Here is a 17,773-nt window from a genome sequence, read left to right as displayed (position 1 = left end):
CGCCCCGGAGCCGCGTTAGCCTCACGGAGCTAACAGAGCTAACGGTGCTAACAGAGCTAACAGAGCTAACGGCGCTAACAGAGCTAACAGAGCTAACAGAGCTAACGGCGCTAGCGGCTCTAACCGCAGACTCCCGGCGCAGTGTGAGCGCAGTGTCCGGGTTTCAGGGCTCTTTCTGCGGCTCGTAGGGACCGACAGAGCCGCATGTAGCGCGGACAGATTCACACAGGACACAGAGCGGCTCCACCTGGAGCTCATGGCCGAGATACTGGAGAAAAAGAAGCCGAACGTGAGCGCTGGTCCCCGGCGGAGGAGCAGAGCCAGTCAGCCGCGGAAGAGCAGCCAAACTCGGGTAAAGTTTGTGCTACTGCCCGGGCCCTGGGTGGAGCGGGCTAAACTCACGGAACCCGGGCTAAACTCGGGCTAAACTCGGGCTAAACTCGCAGAACCCGGGCTAAACTCACGGAACCCGGGTTAAACTCACGGAACCCAGGTTAAACTCACGGAACCCGGGTTAAACTCACGGAACCCGTGCTAAACTTACAGAACCCGGGCTAAACATGAGCTAAACTCACAGAACCCGGGCTAAACTCACGGAACTCTGGCTAAACTCACGGAACCCGTGCTAAACTTACAGAACCCGGGCTAAACTTACAGAACCCGGGCTAAACTTACAGAACCCGGGCTAAACATGAGCTAAACTCACAGAACACGGGCTAAACTCATGGAACCCAGGCTAAACTCACACAACCCGGACTAAACTCACGGAACCCGGGATAAACTCACAGAACCCGGGATAAACTCACGGAACCCGGGCTAAACTCACGGAACCCGGGCTAAACTCACGGAACCCGGGCTAAACTCATGGAACTCGGGTTAAACGGGGATAAAACAGTGGGACTAAAGTGATTCGGACCCGAGTCTCAGCGAAGCAACGTGGAATGTGCAGAGTAAAACACCCGAGGAGCACAGAGGGCTCCAGCGGGCTCTGGTCTCACCCTGGTCTCACCCTGGTCTCACCCTGGTCTCACTCTGGTCTCACCCTGGTCTCACCCTGGTCTCACCCTGGTCTCACTCTGGTCTCACCCTGGTCTCACCCTGGTCTCACCCTGGTCTCACCCTGGTCTCACTCTGGTCTCACCCTGGTCTCACCCTGGTCTCACCCTGGTCTCACTCTGGTCTCACTCTGGTCTCACTCTGGTCTCACCCTGGTCTCACCCTGGTCTCACCCTGGTCTCACTCTGGTCTCACCCTGGTCTCACCCTGGTCTCACCCTGGTCTCACCCTGGTCTCACTCTGGTCTCACCCTGGTCTCACTCTGGTCTCACTCTGGTCTCACCCTGGTCTCACTCTGGTCTCACTCTGGTCTCACCCTGGTCTTTCTCTCTGTCCCGGTCCAGGTTCGTTTGGAGCAGGTTTTCGGGCTCACGGCGTCCTGTAGCTCTCTGTCTTCATCGTCGGGGCTGGTGGCGTATCCCGCTGGGTGAGTCACATGTTAAATAAACTGCTTTCTCGTTAACGGTGACCTCCTAGGTCATCTTCACTTATCTGACCAGTCTGACCTTTGACCTTAGGTGTGTGGTGGTGCTGTTGGACCCAAACACAAACAAACAGAGCCACATCCTCAACTCATCCAGGTACGTGGCATGATGATGTCACTGCTCGCTCCTGATTGGTCGGTTCATGTCTGTGTGTCTCTCTGCAGGAAGTCGTTCAGCGCCGTGGCCTTCTCCCATGATGGAAAGCTGCTGGTCACCGGAGAGGTCAGTCTGGACCGGGTTTAGAACAGAGTAGAGATTATTGGCTGGATCAGTTCATTCCTTGTGCAGAGCTGCTCGATTAGACATGTTTTGGTCTCTGGTCTAGGGTCTAGGGTCTAGGGTCTAGGGTCTAGTCTAGTCTAGTCCTGGTCTTCGGTCCTGGTTCCAGTCTCTGTCCTGTGTTTCAGAGCGGTCACCTGCCGTGCGTGCGCGTGTGGGACCTGGAGGGGGCGCTAAAGGCTGAGGTGCAGACTCATAAATACGGCGTTTCCTGTGTGGCCTTCAGTCGCTCCGATGTTTACGTCGTCTCTGTGGGATTCCAGCACGACATGAACGTGCACGTGTGGGACTGGAAGGTACGACTACTACTACTACTACTACTACTGTTACTACTAGTACTGTTACTACTACTACTACTACTACTGTTACTACTAGTACTGTTACTACTACTACTACTACTACTACTGTTACTACTACTACTACTACTACTACTGTTACTACTACTACTACTACTACTACTGTTACTACTACTACTACTACTACTACTACTACTACTACTACTACTGTTACTACTACTACTACTACTACTACTGTTACTACTACTACTAGTACTGTTACTACTCCTGATATTACCACTGTGTGTACTGCTCCTCTCCATCGCTCTGCCCCTCCCTGACAGGAAGGTGTGTAGATACTGTGTGTGTGTTGTTTACAGTGTGTGTGTTTTCATTGTGTTTACAGTGTTTGTGTGTTGTTTACAGTGTGTGTTGTTTACATTGTGTTGTTTACTGTGTGTGTTGTTTTCATTGTGTTGTTTACTGTGTGTGTGTTTACAGTGTTTGTGTGTTGTTTTCATTGTGTTGTTTACAGTGTTTGTGTGTTGTTTTCATTGTGTTGTTTACAGTGTTTGTGTGTTGTTTTCATTGTGTTGTTTACAGTGTTTGTGTGTTGTTTTCATTGTGTTGTTTACAGTGTGTGTGTGTTGTTTTCATTGTGTTGTTTACTGTGTGTGTTGTTTTCATTGTGTTGTTTACTGTGTGTTGTTTACAGTGTTTGTGTGTTTACATTGTGTTGTTTACTGCGTGTGTGTTGTTTACAGTGTTTGTGTGTTGTTTACATTGTGTTGTTTACTGTGTGTGTGTTGTTTACAGTGTTTGTGTTGTTTACATTGTGTTGTTTACTGTGTGTGTTGTTTTCATTGTGTTGTTTACTGTGTGTGTTGTTTACATTGTGTTTACTGTGTGTGTTGTTTACATTGTGTTTACTGTGTGTGTTGTTTACTGTGTGTGTTGTTTACAGTGTTTGTGTGTTGTTTACATTGTGTTGTTTACTGTGTGTGTGTTGTTTACAGAAGGGTGTTGTGATCGCATCTAACAAAGTGTCCAGTCGAGTGTCCAGCGTCTCTTTCTCTGAGGACGGCAGCTTCTTCGTCACCGCGGGAACCAGGCACCTCAAGTTCTGGTACCTGCACCAGTCTGCGCACAACCGGGTCAGTACCAGCACAAGAACTGGGTCAAAACCGGGTCAGTACCAGCACAAGAACTGGGTCAAAACCGGGTCAGTACCAGTAGAGGGACCGGGTCAGTGAGTAAAATGCACCTCTTTGCTCAGACGCTTTGTCCCACCCTCTCCTCTGATTGGTCCTGTGTAGGTGTTTGAGTGACAGGTGAGTTTATCCAATCACAGTGCAGGATCAGAGGACGAGCTCTACGTGTAAGGACTCCACCTTCAGGCTCTTTCTGGGCTCTGATTGGTTCGTTCTCTCGCAGGTGAACAGCACAGTGCCTCTGATTGGGCGCTCGGCGTTGCTAGGAGACCATAAGAACAGCGTGTTTGTGGCGGTGGCGTGCGGACGGGGCGACGCGTCCAGTCGAACCTTCTGCATCACCAGCTCTGCTCTGCTCTGTGTGTTCAACGGACAGCGCACCCTAGAGGCCTGGGTGAACCTCAAGGTGAGTCTGAGCACAGGGAATTTAATGTAACTGTTATATTTGAGACTACTACTACTACAGATACTACTACAACCAGTGTTTCAATACTGTTATTTATATTTAATACTGCTACTGCAACATGAATGTGCAGGACTAGAGGGTACTACAAATACTGCTACTAGTACTACAACAGCAGTAAGTACTACCAGTACTGCGTCTTCACTAAACACTTTGAGTGAAGTTCATATTACAATGATCTGTTTTTCAGTATCGGCACCGATGTTCGATACCAGTATTGTACCAGTATCGGTGCGTCCCTGACCCCGATACTCTCACACCGCCTACAGGCAGTGTGGGGAAGTGCTTTGCTCAAGGACACAAAGACAGAACTCAGCCCCTTTAGCCCCTGTGATTAAAGCCCCGCCCCCTCGCTTGTCTCTAAAGCCCCACCCCCTCGCTTGTCTCTAAAGTCCCGCCCCCTCGCTTGTCTCTAAAGCCCCGCCCCCTCACTCCTCTCTAAAGCCCCTCCCCCTCCTCTCTTCACAGGCAGAGGCGGCGTTCTCTCTGGCGGTGGTGGAGGACATGGTTTTCTGCGGCTGCTCCAATGGCGTCGTCCGAGTCTTTTCCTCCAGCCTCAGCTACATCTGCACCCTGCAGCGCCCCCACAGGCTGGGAGTGGAGCTGCAGCACAGGTGACCAGCTCCCCAGACGCTTCCCTCTGACTCCTCCCTCTCCCCAGACACCTCCTCCCTCTCCTTCCTCTGACCCTGTCCAAGCCCGTCTTGTTTCCTGACTCTGATCATGTTCCTCCTCAGTGCGTCGCCGGGCGGAGTGGGCGGAGTCTACCCGGATGCTGTGGCACTGAGTTTTGACCCTGGGACACGCCTCCTCTGCGTCGTCTACGGCGACCACAGCCTCTACTGCCACGACCTGAGGGACCTGAAGGACCAGAGCAAGATCTACTCTGCTCTGTACCACAGCGCCTGTGTGTGGAGCATGGAGGTGCTCCTCCTCTGACCCTCTGCTCCTCCTCTGCTCCTCTGACCCTCTCTCCTGCTCCTCCTCTGGCCCTCTCCTCTGCTCCTTCTCTGACCCTCTCTCCTCCTCTGCTCCTCTGATTCTCTCTCCTGCTCCTCCTCTGACCCTCTCTCCTGCTCCTCCTCTGACCCTCTGCTCCTCCTCCTCTGACCCTCTCTCCTGCTCCTCTGACCCTCTCCTGCTCCTCCTCTGACCTTCTCTCCTGCTCCTCTGTCCCTCTCCTCTGTTCCTCTGTCCCTCTCCTCTGCTCCTCCTCTGACCCTCTTTTCTCCTCTGACCCTCTCTCCTACTCCTCCTCTGACCCTCTCTCCTGCTCCTCCTCTGACCCTCTCTCCTTCTCCTCCTCTGACCCTCTCTCCTCCTCCTCTGACCCTGTCTTCTCCTCCTCTTTAGATCTTTCCAGTCTTGGAGTGTTTTGAGTCTTGTTTTCCTCCGGGTTCGTTCCTCAGTTCTTCCTCAGACGGCTCCATCCGAGTCTGGAGCACAGAGCGCCCCCACAGCAACGGCTACAGCCAGGTACCTCCAGGGGGCAATAAAGAGGGGTATTTACTCCTACAGCATATTAAAGAGGAGGTATTTACTCCTATAGGATATTAAAGAGGAGGTATTTACTCCTATGGGGCATATTAAAGAGGAGGTATTTACTCCTATGGGGCATATTAAAGAGGAGGTATTTACTCCTATGTGGTATTAAAGAGGAGGTATTTACTCCTATGGGGTATTAAAGAGGAGGTATTTACTCCTAAGGGGCATTAAAGAGGAGGTATTTACTCCTAAGGGGTATTAAACAGGGGGTATTTGCCTCTATGTGGCATTAAAGGGGCAGAATGGTCCCTCTTTAATCTGGTTCCGACCCTGTTCTTGGTCAGGACTTGTTGAGGATCCTGTACATTGGAGAGTCAGACTCAGAGCGGAGTGAAACCGGGGCTGATGGGAAATCCGGACTCCGGGTTCTGGCCGTGAGTCCCGATGGAGCTCACCTGGCCACAGGCGATCGCCACGGCAACGTCAGGTGAGACACGCCCACTGCGGGATGTTTTGGTGTTTGGGCAAAGGCTGCACTCCCTGTGTGTGTCAGATGCCCTCCCTGTGTGTGTCAGATGCCCTCCCCGTGTGTCAGATGCCCTCCCTGTGTGTGTCAGATGCCCTCCCTGTGTGTGTCAGATGCCCTCCCTGTAGTTCAGAGCTCTTCAAACATGTTCTGATTCTTGTTTCATTTTGTCAGTTCCTCTGGACGTGTTTAAACTTTAAACTGAATCTTGTTTTATTTTGGCGGTGTCGTTTAAACCCTCTCTCGTTGCAGGGTTTTATTTTGGCGGTGTCGTTTAAACCCTCTCTCGTTGCAGTGTTTTATTTTGGCGGTGTCGTTTAAACCCTCTCTCGTTGCAGTGTTTTATTTTGGCGGTGTCGTTTAAACTCTCTCTCGTTGCAGTGTTTTATTTTGGCGGTGTCGTTTAAACCCTCTCTCGTTGCAGTGTTTTATTTTGGCGGTATCGGTTAAACCCTCTCTCGTTGCAGTGTTTTCTTTTGGCGGTATCGTTTAAACCCTCTCTCGTTGCAGTGTTTTATTTTGGCGGTGTCGTTTAAACTCTCTCTCGTTGCAGTGTTTTATTTTGGCGGTGTCGTTTAAACCCTCTCTCGTTGCAGTGTTTTATTTTGGCGGTGTCGTTTAAACCCTCTCTCGTTGCAGTGTTTTATTTTGGCGGTGTCGTTTAAACCCTCTCTCGTTGCAGGGTTTTATTTTGGCGGTGTCGTTTAAACCCTCTCTCGTTGCAGTGTTTTATTTTGGCGGTGTCGTTTAAACCCTCTCTCGTTGCAGGGTTTTATTTTGGCGGTGTCGTTTAAACCCTCTCTCGTTGCAGTGTTTTATTTTGGCGGTGTCGTTTAAACCCTCTCTCGTTGCAGGGTTTTATTTTGGCGGTGTCGTTTAAACCCTCTCTCGTTGCAGTGTTTTGGGTCTGGAGTTCATGGAGGAGCTGCACAGGATCGAGGCTCATAACTCGGACGTGCTGTGTCTGACCTTCTCCCCACAATCCTCAGGTAAAAATTTTAAATGACAGCGTTGCTAAGGTAAATAAAGCCAATCAAACCTGTTGCTAACGCTAATGGGAGTGACCTCAGGGAAAGAAGGCGCCTGATTGGTCTGTTATTATGTGTGTTTAAACCTGATGCCTTATCGTGGACTGTGTGTGATTAAACCTGATGCCTTATCGTGGACTGTGTGTCGTGTGTTTCAGGAGTGCGTCTTCTGGCCTCGGCCTCCAGAGATCGGCTCATCCACATCTTCAACAGAGACCAGGACTACAGCCTGATCCAGTCTCTGTACGACCACTCAGGCTCCATCACTGCGGTCCGCTTCACAGGTCAGGACTGGACCGGGACTGGACCGGGACTGGACCGGGACTGGACCGGGACGGGACCGGGACGGGACGGGACCGGGACTAAACCAGGTTCCATGTCTGTTCCAGGGGAGAGTCCAGACCTGAAGATGGTGAGCTGTGGAGCGGACAAGAGCATCTACGTCCAGACAACAGAACAGGTCAGTGTGGGTCAGAGGAGCAGAGGAGGAGAGAGGGAGAGGAGGAGAGGGAGAAGCAGAGGAGAGGGAGAAGCAGAGGAGAGGGAGAAGCAGAGGAGAGGGAGAAGCAGAGGAGAAGGAGAAGCAGAGGAGAGGGAGGGGGTCAGAGGAGGAGAGAGAGAGGGTCAGAGGAGGAGAGAGTCAGGAGGAGAGGGAGAGGAGGAGGAGGAGAGAACCAGAGGGTCAGAGGAGCAGAGGAGGAGAGGGAGAGAAGCAGAGGAGGAGAGGACTCAGTTTCCCATGATGCTGTGCTACAGACGGGGGCGGGGTTGACCTTCTCTCGATGTCATCACGTGGTGGAGAAGAGCTCTCTGTACGACATGGACCTGGACTCCACAGGCACAAACGCCGCCTTCGCCTGTCAAGACCGCAACATACGGTAAACCGGGACTGGACCAGGACTGGACCAGGACTGGACCAGGACTGGACCAGGACTGGACCAGGACTGAACCAAGGCTGGACCAGGACTGGACCAGGACTAAAGTGGGTCTCTTGTTGCAGGGTGTACAGTGTGGACAGTGGGAAGTTGACAAAGACTCTTAAAGGATCCTCAAGCGACGAAGGAGCGCTGCTAAAGGTCAGACGTTAGCACTTGTCTCTGCCCAATCCGCATCAGTCATGCTAGTCACTTTCCATGATTAATATTTTGTTTTCATATTTACTGTGAAATATCCATGTTCACGTGTAGAGAAGGTGGACCTCACGTTAAAGGCCCTCACGAAGTGCATGTTGAAACGCAATGTCATTAGAGTCACGTCACATTGGGCGTGTACCGGTGGACGTTAAACAGAGGTAGATCAGCAAAATGGCGCCTTGAAAATATTGGATTAGAGATTAAACTCAAACATGAATCACTCCAAATACAACTTCAGAGGCTCAACGAGAAGAAACGACCAGAACATGGATAAAGATCTGAAAAGTCCAGTTTAGGTCTGATTTAAGACGGTAAAAATCAGATACAGAGACTGTAAATGTAGAATCCTGAGCATGTGCAGGTGTGACACAGATTGGGCAGATGTGACACAGACTGGGCAGACATCCGCATCACATCTGCACAATCCGCGTCACATCTGCACAATCCGCGTCACATCTGCACAATCCGCGTCACATCTGCACAATCCGCGTCACATCTGCACAATCCGCGTCACATCTGCACAGGTGTGACAGAGAGTGTGGATCTGGTTGGGTTTATATTGTGGCTGTGGTTCTGGTTCTGGACTGTATGATCTGACCTCATGACCTATTGTATCCCCAGGTGACCTTTGACCCCTCTGGCTCATACGTGGCATCCAGCGGCTCAGACAAAAGCATCTGTATCCATGACTACGAGAGTGGAGAGTGTGTGGCCACGCTATACGGGCACTCAGGTCAGTCTAGTCCTCGGTTCAGTCCTCGGTTCAGTCCTCGGTTCAGTCCTCGGTTCATGTTTTCTGTGCGTTTCAGAGATCGTGACCTCGATCCGGTTCAGTGCGGACTGTCGTCACCTGCTCACGGCGTCCGGAGACAGGTACCGCCCCCTGCACTCACGCTGTTCTTTGATTGGTCAGTCTCATGTGTGCTCAAATGTCCTGTAAATTCTGGGTCCAATCGAAGTGACAAAAGTAAAAGCTCTCTTCTGATTGGCTCACTGCTCTCTTCTGATTGGCTCACTGCTCTCTTCTGATTGGCTCTCTTCTGATTGGCTCACTGCTCTCTTCTGATTGGCTCACTGCTCTCTTCTGATTGGCTCACTGCTCTCTTCTGATTGGCTCACTGCTCTCTTCTGATTGGCTCACTGCTCTCTTCTGATTGGCTGTCTGTAGCTGTATCTTCGTGTGGCGTCTCGACTCCTCGATGACGTCGCTGATGAGGAAGAGGCGGGGCTTGGACAGGAAGCAGGAGAAGAACAGGAAGTTGAACATTAGGTGAGCTCAGACACAGGTGAATGTTCCGGACTGTTCTGCCTGTGCCTCGGCCGACAGCGTAACCCCAAAGCCTCTTGTGTTTCAGGAGGGAGACGTTCATCACAGCCCCGTCCAATCAGATCTCTCTGCTGCCTGAGGGGGAGGAGTCAGAGGTCAAGACCCCAGGACGACCTGACATGGAGAGCGGTACAGAAAGCTCCAGAATCTTTTATTTATTTATTATTTTTAAGTAGAGCAGGATCCCGACTGTGTGTGTGTGTGTGTGTGTGGGTGTGTGTGTGTGTGTGTTTCAGAGCTGCCGCCGCTGCTGCAGACCAATGGGAAGCTGCCTCTGTGGTTCAGGAAATTGGTGAGAAAAACACACGTTTAGTCCTGCCTTAGTCCTTGTTTAGTCCTGCCTTAGTCCTCATTTAGTCCTTGTTTAGTCCAGCCTTAGTCCTCGTTTAGTCCTTGTTTAGTCCTGCCTTAGTCCTCGTTTAGTCCTTGTTTAGTCCTGCCTTAGTTCTCATTTAGTCCTGCCTTAGTCCTCATTTAGTTCTCGTTTAGTCCTGCCTTAGTTCTCGTTTAGTCCTGCCTTAGTTCTCGTTTAGTCCTGCCTTAGTCCTCATTTAGTGCTGACTTAGTCCTTTTTTAGACCTGGCTTAATCCTGGTTTAGTCCTTATTTAGTCCTGCCTTAGTCCTGGTTAAGTCTTCATTTAGTCCTTGTTTAGTCCTTGTTTAGACCTGGCTTAGTCCTGGTTTAGTTCTCGTTTAGTCCTCATTTAGTCCTGCCTTAGTCCTCGTTTAGTGCTGACTTAGTCCTGGTTTAGTCCTCGTTTACTCCTCGTTTAGTCCTGCCTTAGTCCTCGTTTAGTCCTCGTCTCACTGTTTATACCTCTGCAGCAAGGAGAGGGCGGGGCTCCCTCTGCTCTCGGCCAATCAGACGCTGAGCCTCAACAGGTGAGGAGGCGGTGGGCGGAGCAAATGAACCCCATCAGGATCTGCTCCAGTTTCTCCCCGAGTCCGACCCAGAACCAGGACCAAGAACAGGATCTGGACCGAGACGTGGGACCAGAGGAGGAGTTCTGTCCCCAAAGTCTGGAGAGCCTCCTGGTGGAAGACGAGGGGGGGGAGGAAGAGGAAGAACAAGAGGAGGAACAAGTGGAGGAAGAGGTGAGGAGGAGGAGGAAAAGCAGAGACCTGTAGATGAATATTGTGATTTAAAATGTGCAAATTATGACATAACGATCCAGGAATGTCACAGATTATAAATATACTCTGTCTCTCACCTGTTCAGGGGGAGGAGCCTCCAGGTGTGATCCGCAGCAGCTTCGGCCTGTTCCCTGACCACAGCGCCTCCGACAGGTCACTCCCTCTTACTACATCTTTTATATATTACTGTTATTGTGAGTACTACTGATACTGCAACTGCATGACACTTACCTGGACGTGTGATCAGCCGTGAGGACGTGTGATTGGCTGGTGGGCGGGATTTGGCCTGAGTGCAGTGTTCTGATTGGAGGATCTGTTTCAGGGACTTTGATGTTCAAGGTCATCAGGGTCATGAGGCGGTCAGTCCAGACTCGGCCTGTTCAGACGGTTCCACAGAGCGCAACCAGGATACAGGTACTACTACTATATATACTACTATTACTACTCATTCTACTACTACAACTACTATTACTACTACTAATCCCACTTTAGTCCTGCTTTCATCCCAGACCTGTGGAGTTCCCCAGGGGTCCATCCTGGGGCCCCTGTTGTTCAGTCTGTACATGCTGCAGTTAGGACAGTTAATACACAGAAATAATGTGTCACACACAACTCTGCAGACGAGTCAGATCTATGTCTCACTGCAGCAGGTGAATCTGGACCAGTGGATTCACTCACTGCATTTGTGTCCAGGAGGTCAGACGACTGTAACGTCCAGGAAGTACTTCACACATGTGTCCTGTGCTCAGGTCTAGAACCATCTCACACTCTGAGGACTGAACCAGGACTAAACCAGGACTAAACCAGGACTGAACCAGGACGAAACCAGGTCTAAACCAGGAAGAAACCGGGACGAAACCGGGACTAGACCAGGACTAGACCAGGACTAGACCAGGACTAGACCAGGACTAGACCAGGACAAGACCAGGACTAAACCAGGACTGAACCAGGACTGAACCAGGACTAAACCAGGACTAAACCAGGACAATCAGTGTTTGAGTTTTATGCAGCTAAACTCATTCTTCCTGAAGACGTAACACAGGCCTCGACTGTGACAGCGTTAAAACTCGAGCTCAGTTCTGTTTAAACTCTGGCTCAGTTCTGTTTAAACTCGGGCTCAGTTCTGTTTAAACTCGGGCTCAGTTCTGTTTAAACTCGGGCTCGGTTCTGTTTAAACTCGGGCTCAGTTCTGTTTAAACTCTGGCTCAGTTCTGTTTAAACTCGGGCTCAGTTCTGGTTAAACTCGGGCTCAGTTCTGTTTAAACTCGGGCTCAGTTCTGTTTAAACTCGGGCTCAGTTCTGTTTAAACTCGGGCTCAGTTCTGTTTAGCTCATGTGACTAAAGGGTTTCTTTCTGCTTCTGCTCTTTTCATGTTACTTTTATGCTGATTATTTATGTTTTGATTTGTTGCATTGTGATTTTAATGTTTTTCTTTTTCTGTAAAGCTCTTTTACACTTTTGCTCTACAAATAAACTTGCGTTGCTTTGAGTACTACTATAACTACTAGTACTACTCTACTACTACTACTGTAACTACACTGATATTCCTTCAGTAAAAGTAGAGTTGTGTCTCCATCTGCTGTTTTTCCTCAGACTGTGAGTCCCTCAGCTCCAGCTCTGGGTCTGGTCTGGTCCTGGAGGAGAACCCTCTGTCCCTCCCCCCCAACATCAAGATAACAGAAGGTCAGTGTGTCAGATGCCCTCCCTGTGTGTCAGATGCCCTCCCTGTGTGTCAGATGCCCTCCCTGTGTGTGTCAGATGTTAATGCTCCTGGACAGGGTTAAATTGTGACTGAACGTGCCCTTTGACCTCTGACCTTCAGAGCGCTTCGACACCGACCCCAGGACCCTGCAGCCCCCAGACCCAAAGCACTTCCTGCAGCCGCGCCTCAGTCTGTCCACGCGCTTCCTGTCCCGATACCAGGACCGGATACGGTAAAAGAGAGACCGGGACTGAGACCGAACCGGGACTAAACTAGGACTAGACTGGGACTAAACCGGGACTGAACCAGGAGTAAACCGGGACCGAACCGGGACTGAACCAGGACTGAACCAGAACTAAACCGGGACTGAGACCGAACCGGGACTAAACTGGGACTAAACCAGGACTGAACTAGGACTGAACTAGGACTGAACTAGGACTGAACTGGGACCGAACCGGGACTCTTTATCCTCAGTTTTTTCTTTGGTTCAGGTCTAAGCCTCAGACCTCCGTCTCCTCCAGGATCCTCGAGGAGAGCTCCATCGAGAACGTCAAGGTAATGGGTCTAAACCTCCTCCACGCACCTCCTCCACGCACCTCCTCCACGCACCTCCTCCACGCACCTCCTCCACACACCTCCTCCACACACCTCCTCCACACATCTCCTCCACACACCTCCACACACCTCCTCCACACACCTCCTCCACACATCTCCTCCACACACCTCCTCCACACACCTCCACACATCTCCTTGCACCTCCTCCATACATACATACACCTCTTTTGTACTACATTTCTTGAGGGAGGACCCCCAAACCCCCCTGTCCTGTTTGGATTTCGTGTTAAAATCCTGATCTTGGCCTCACAGACACTGGTGTGTTTGTCACACACATCCACAGGGGGGCGCAGTACCACAGGAGCAGAGCACGTCCACACATTATGTCATCAGTATGTTTGGGTTCATGTCTGTCTGAAGTTCTACCACAACAACATTTTAGAGTGATCTACAAGAGTGTGTTTCACTCAAGAACTGGAACTAAGCCAGGTGTGAACCAGGTCTAGACCAGGTCTAAACCCGGACTGAAAAGGGACTAAACCAAGACTAACTTGTGTTTCAGGTTGAGCCTCAAACCAACGAGTCCAGTCTGAAATCTGGGTCTTTGGACAAGTCTGAGTTCGGCCTCGGGTCCAAATCGACGCAGGACAGCGGCTCTCAGAGACTCAGCGGTGAGTCTGGGATTTGTTTCTGTTGATTCTTTGCCATGACCTCGGGGGTGTTCTGCATGTGTTTTTATGGCAGAATGTTCAGCAGTTAGCACGGAGACACAATTAGCAAACTTTTCATGAAACTGATCAGTCCAAGCTCATGGTTCTGTTTAAAGTTTGATTTTAAATAAAACGGTGAGAGTGACTGACTGAAAAACTGTTGGCTAATGCTAATGCTAATGCTAATGCTAGCTTGTGAGTGTGATGTTATTTGAATTTTTTCTTCTTTATAGTGAGGGCATGATAGAAAATAATTGAGAAGCACTGTGTTAAACTAAACTCAGATTAAAGTCTAACAGAGCGTCAGACAGAGCAGTGCCTCCAGTTAGCATCACACCCCAGAGAATGTGGATGACCGGTCCTGCTCTGGGTTCTCCTGACCTTTGACCTTCGCTGTGGCACTCTGGGGCAGTTGTTTATCTAAGTGTTTGTGAAACTCCTCCCCCCATGCAGGACACAGGGCTGTGATTGGCCGCAGGCACAGCTCCCATCATGCCTCGGGGCGGCGCAGACACACCTCGGTCACGGTGCAGTGTGGCCGGAGCACAGGTGTGTCACATGACCCCACGCAGTGCTCTGATTGGTCAGTCACACTGCATCTAAACAGACGAGCAAAAGCTGTTTCTCAAATGCAGGGCGCCTCCAGGAGTCAAACCTCATCGTCTTACGTCGTTTTGGACGAATATTATGATTTAAAATGTGTAAATTATAACATAATGATGGTCAGAGATGAGAACTTTAGAGACACAAGCACAACAGGGCAGATTTTTAAATATTATGATTTTAAATATTTGAAAGCTCCAAGGCCACAGGAACGTTTGAGGAACAGCCCAGTGTAAACCTGGTGACATCACCCCTCTGTCGTCACAGTGATTCAGTCAAACTCACTCAGACTCCCCTGGTCCCTGGTCCCTGGTCCCTGGTCCCTGGTCCCTGGTCCCTGGTCCCTGGTCCCTGGTCCCTGGTCCCTGGTCCCTGGTCCCTGGTCCCTGGTCCCTGGTCCCTGGTCCCTGGTCCCTGGTCCCTGGTCCCTGGTCCTGTCTAATCAGAATCGCTCTGTGTCTCCCCCTGGTGTTGGCTTATGGATAATTCTGTCCCTTGCGTTTGTCTCTTTGGTCTTTTTTTAAACTCTGATACTTCCTGTGTTTGGTCCAATCAGACGGCTTCAGGAGGAGCCTCCCGCCGCAGGGGCTTCTGGGAAATGTAGCCCCACTGAGAAAGAGCCAAGGCCTGAACCAGGACCTGAAACCAGGACTAACCGAAGATAAAACGTCAGGACTGAACCAGAGACTGTGGGACCGCGGGAAGGAGAACCTCAACCCGGGCCAGGACCAGGAACCGGACCCTTCTCCAGACTTGAACCCGGTCTCAGAGGATCTAAACCCGATCTCAGAGGGTTTGGGTCTCATCCCGTGTGGAGCAGCTGAGGAACAGTCTGGAAACGTCAGGTTAGTTTGAGTTTAAACTTAAACTCTGAGCTGGTCAGGTCATTGACTAAAACGCGCTGAAGATCTTTATCTCTAAGATTTTACATTTAAAACTTTATCCCACTTAGGGTGGTCCACTGGGTCAAAAGTGCTCTAATGTCTCAAAGAATCATATTTGGCAAATACAAATATAAGAAAACACATTTATTTTGCTGAAATCCTGTCAGAAAAATGTTTCTTGTGTAAACTGTGCTGAATTCAATGTGATGTCATCAACGTGCGACTCTAAATAGAAATCTCTACTTCTTGTAATTCTCAACATAAGGTTTTTAAGGTTTGTTTGCAAACTGCTTCTTGGTTCGTGTAAAACTATAATTTATATTTAAATATGTTTTATGCACGAGATGAAGTCAAAATGAGAGTATAAAAATCTGTCATACGCACTTTAAACGGATGCGACTGTGATTGTGATCGAATGTGTCTCCTCAGTGTGGCCCCGCCTCCAGGCCCTGTGGCCCCGCCTCCAGGCCCTGTGGCCTCGCCTCCTGCTTCACTAGCCCCACCTCCAGGCTCTGTGAGCCCACCTCCTGTTTCTCTGGCCCCGCCTCCAGGCCCTGTGTGCCCACCTCCAGTTTCTCTGGCCCCGCCTCCAGACCCTGTGTGCCCACCTCCTGTTTCTCTGGCCCCGCCTCCAGGCCCTGTGACCCCGCCTCCGGAGCTCCACACAGGTACAGTTCGGTCTTAAACGTCCTGGTGAGTGTGGAAAAAGAACTTTGGAATCCAATTAAAGATTTACGTCCAGTTCAGTTCAATATATTTTTGCAAAGCCCAAATGTTTTTAGTCACAGAATACTGAATACTGCAGTAAAATGTGTTTTGTAACGTATTCTGACACACGGGCCAATCAGAGCGCTGTGTTCAGACACACGGGCCAATCAGAGCGCTGTGTTCAGACACACGGGCCAATCAGAGCGCTGTGTTCAGACACACGGGCCAATCAGAGCGCTGTGTTCAGACACACGGGCCAATCAGAGCGCTGTGTTCAGACACACAGGCCAATCAGAGCGCTGTGTTCAGACACACGGGCCAATCAGAGCGCTGTGTTCTGAGTAACATTTTTTTAGAACTGGTCTGGGACACCTGTTTCACTTCTGGAGCCTTCCTCATAAGCATCATGTGGTGGTGTAGTGTAGTGATGGTGTAGTGTAGTGATGGTGTAGTTTAGTGGTGGTGTAGTGTAGTGTTGGTGGTGTAGTGTAGTGATGGTGTAGTTTAGTGGTGGTGTAGTGATGGTGTAGTTGTAGTGTAGTGATGGTGTAGTTTAGTGGTGGTGTAGTGTAGTGATGGTGTGGTGGTGTAGTGGTGGTGTAGTGTAGTGATGGTGGTGTAGTAGTGGTGGTGTAGTGATGGTGTAGTGTAGTGATGGTGGTGTAGTAGTGGTGGTGTAGTGATGGTGTAGTGATCGTGGTGTAGTAGTGGTGGTGTAAATGTATAAATGGACAGCAAAAATGTTTTATATTTACAAATAAAAACTTAAATACTTAATTTCTAGAATGTGCGGCTCATTTTTGGTCTTATGATGCAGACAGCGCCCTCTTCAGGCTCTGATCTGTTCCTGTTCTGTTTCAGTGGAACAGGAAGAGGCCGATGATGTCACATCCTGCCCCGCCCCCGAGTGTGACAGGCCCCGCCCACCTCCAGGTGAACAGGAAGTGATGCAAATGGCTCAAGCATTACGACGAACGACAGAAGAAACAATCCACCTCTACAGACAGGTGACCTCCCTCTCCCCAGACTCCTCCTCAGACTCCTCCTCCCTCTCCTCAGACTCCTCCTCTCTCTCCTCAGACTCCTCCAACTCCCCAGACACCTCCCCCCTCCTCAGACTCCTCCTCCCTCTCCTCAGACTCCTCCTCCCTCTTGTCAGACTCCTCCTCCCTCTCCTCAGACTCCTCCTCCTCTCTCCTCAGACTCCTCCTCCCTCTCCTCAGACTCCTCCTCCCTCTCCTCAGACTCCTCCTCCCTCTCCTCAGACTCCTCCTCCCTCTCCTCAGACTCCTCCTCCCTCTTGTCAGACTCCTCCTCCCTCTTGTCAGACTCCTCCTCCCTCTCCTCAGACTCCTCCTCCTCTCTCCTCAGACTCCTCCTCCCTCTCCTCAAACTCCTCCTCCCTCTCCTCAGACTCCTCCTCCCTCTCCTCAGACTCCTCCTCCCTCTCTTCAGACTCCTCCTCCCTCTCTTCAGACTCCTCCTCCCTCTCTTCAGACTCCTCCTCCTCTCTCCTCAGACTCCTCCTCCCTTTCCCCAGTGTCTAGCTCAGTTATGGCGGCTAATCTGGAGCCTGGGTCCGTTTTTGAAAGTATCATAGCAACCAAAGAGCCAATGAGGAGTGAGGCTGTTGAACGTAACGCCTCTTAACACCCACACAGGATATACTTCCAGTACTTCTGTAGTTCTCTGTAGTTCTTTGTAGTACTCTTTAATAATCACAGTACTTCATGTACTTTCAGGTGTCGTCAAACTCGTCTCTGGCGTCTCTTCTTCTTGCGGCGTTGGAAGATTCTCGCTCCAGAATCAGCGGCGTGTGTGACAGCGCCCCCCACAGGACAGACAGCGCCCCCCACAGGACAGACAGTGCTCCCCATACGACAGACGGCGCCCCCTGTGTTCACCCGGAGCTCTGCAGCTGTACTGTGTCTCTGTTAGAGCGATACTCCGAACGACTGCTGCAGATCACCAGAGACAAACTCAACTAAGGACCAGAGTCCAGCAGAGTCCAGCAGAGTCCAGCAGAGTCCAGCAGAGTCCAGCAGAGTCCAGCAGAGTCCAGCAGAGTCCAGCAGAGTCCAGCAGAGTCCAGCAGAGTCCAGCAGAGTCCAGCGTGTGTTATGTCTGTGATGTTTTATACGTTAATAATAAAGTATTTTCTGTTAAATTGTTTGTTTCACTTTTGACCAAATCAAGTTTCAAGAGTCT

The 17,773-nt window shown here is 50.5% G+C and overlaps 1 protein-coding gene across 2 annotated transcripts; it reads left to right on the top strand.

The window, feature by feature from the left end:
- Window positions 1–118: 118 nt before the first annotated feature.
- LOC117380523 (WD repeat-containing protein 62-like) lies at window positions 119–17,728 on the top strand. 2 transcript variants are annotated; one of them, XM_033977348.2, is made up of 33 exons: window positions 119–352; window positions 1,401–1,483; window positions 1,575–1,637; window positions 1,706–1,763; window positions 1,949–2,116; window positions 3,112–3,249; window positions 3,530–3,712; window positions 4,238–4,383; window positions 4,507–4,693; window positions 5,123–5,245; window positions 5,599–5,741; window positions 6,678–6,769; window positions 6,967–7,092; window positions 7,198–7,268; window positions 7,565–7,686; window positions 7,809–7,884; window positions 8,563–8,674; window positions 8,751–8,814; window positions 9,110–9,211; window positions 9,297–9,397; window positions 9,505–9,560; window positions 10,095–10,364; window positions 10,489–10,556; window positions 10,726–10,817; window positions 11,997–12,086; window positions 12,226–12,337; window positions 12,597–12,660; window positions 13,223–13,331; window positions 13,824–13,919; window positions 14,530–14,818; window positions 15,287–15,525; window positions 16,427–16,572; window positions 17,308–17,728. In XM_033977348.2, exons 1-33 carry the CDS (start codon window positions 257–259, stop codon window positions 17,551–17,553), a joined length of 4,131 nt encoding a protein of 1,376 aa, XP_033833239.1. In that variant the 5' UTR covers window positions 119–256; the 3' UTR covers window positions 17,554–17,728. The 2 variants fall into 2 exon arrangements, with proteins under 2 accessions (XP_033833239.1, XP_055082252.1); XM_055226277.1 differs by lacking the exon at window positions 13,824–13,919 and having other exon boundaries at window positions 135–352.
- Window positions 17,729–17,773: the final 45 nt, after the last annotated feature.

The sequence above is a fragment of the Periophthalmus magnuspinnatus genome, chromosome 13 (assembly GCF_009829125.3).
Source record: "Periophthalmus magnuspinnatus isolate fPerMag1 chromosome 13, fPerMag1.2.pri, whole genome shotgun sequence".
In the NCBI taxonomy this organism is placed as follows: Eukaryota; Metazoa; Chordata; class Actinopteri; order Gobiiformes; family Gobiidae; genus Periophthalmus; species Periophthalmus magnuspinnatus.
The sequence above is the reverse complement of the archived record's forward strand: the minus strand, read 5'-3'. Positions and strand labels throughout refer to the sequence as shown.

Bases quoted from the DNA above. Each gene is read 5' to 3' on its own strand.
- LOC117380523 (XM_033977348.2), top strand. From the start codon at position 257: ATGGCCGAGATACTGGAGAAAAAGAAGCCGAACGTGAGCGCTGGTCCC. The intron at 4,384-4,506 runs GTGACCAGCTCC...GTTCCTCCTCAG, and splicing joins GGAGTGGAGCTGCAGCACAG to TGCGTCGCCGGGCGGAGTGG. The intron at 10,818-11,996 runs GTACTACTACTA...GTTTTTCCTCAG, and splicing joins AGAGCGCAACCAGGATACAG to ACTGTGAGTCCCTCAGCTCC.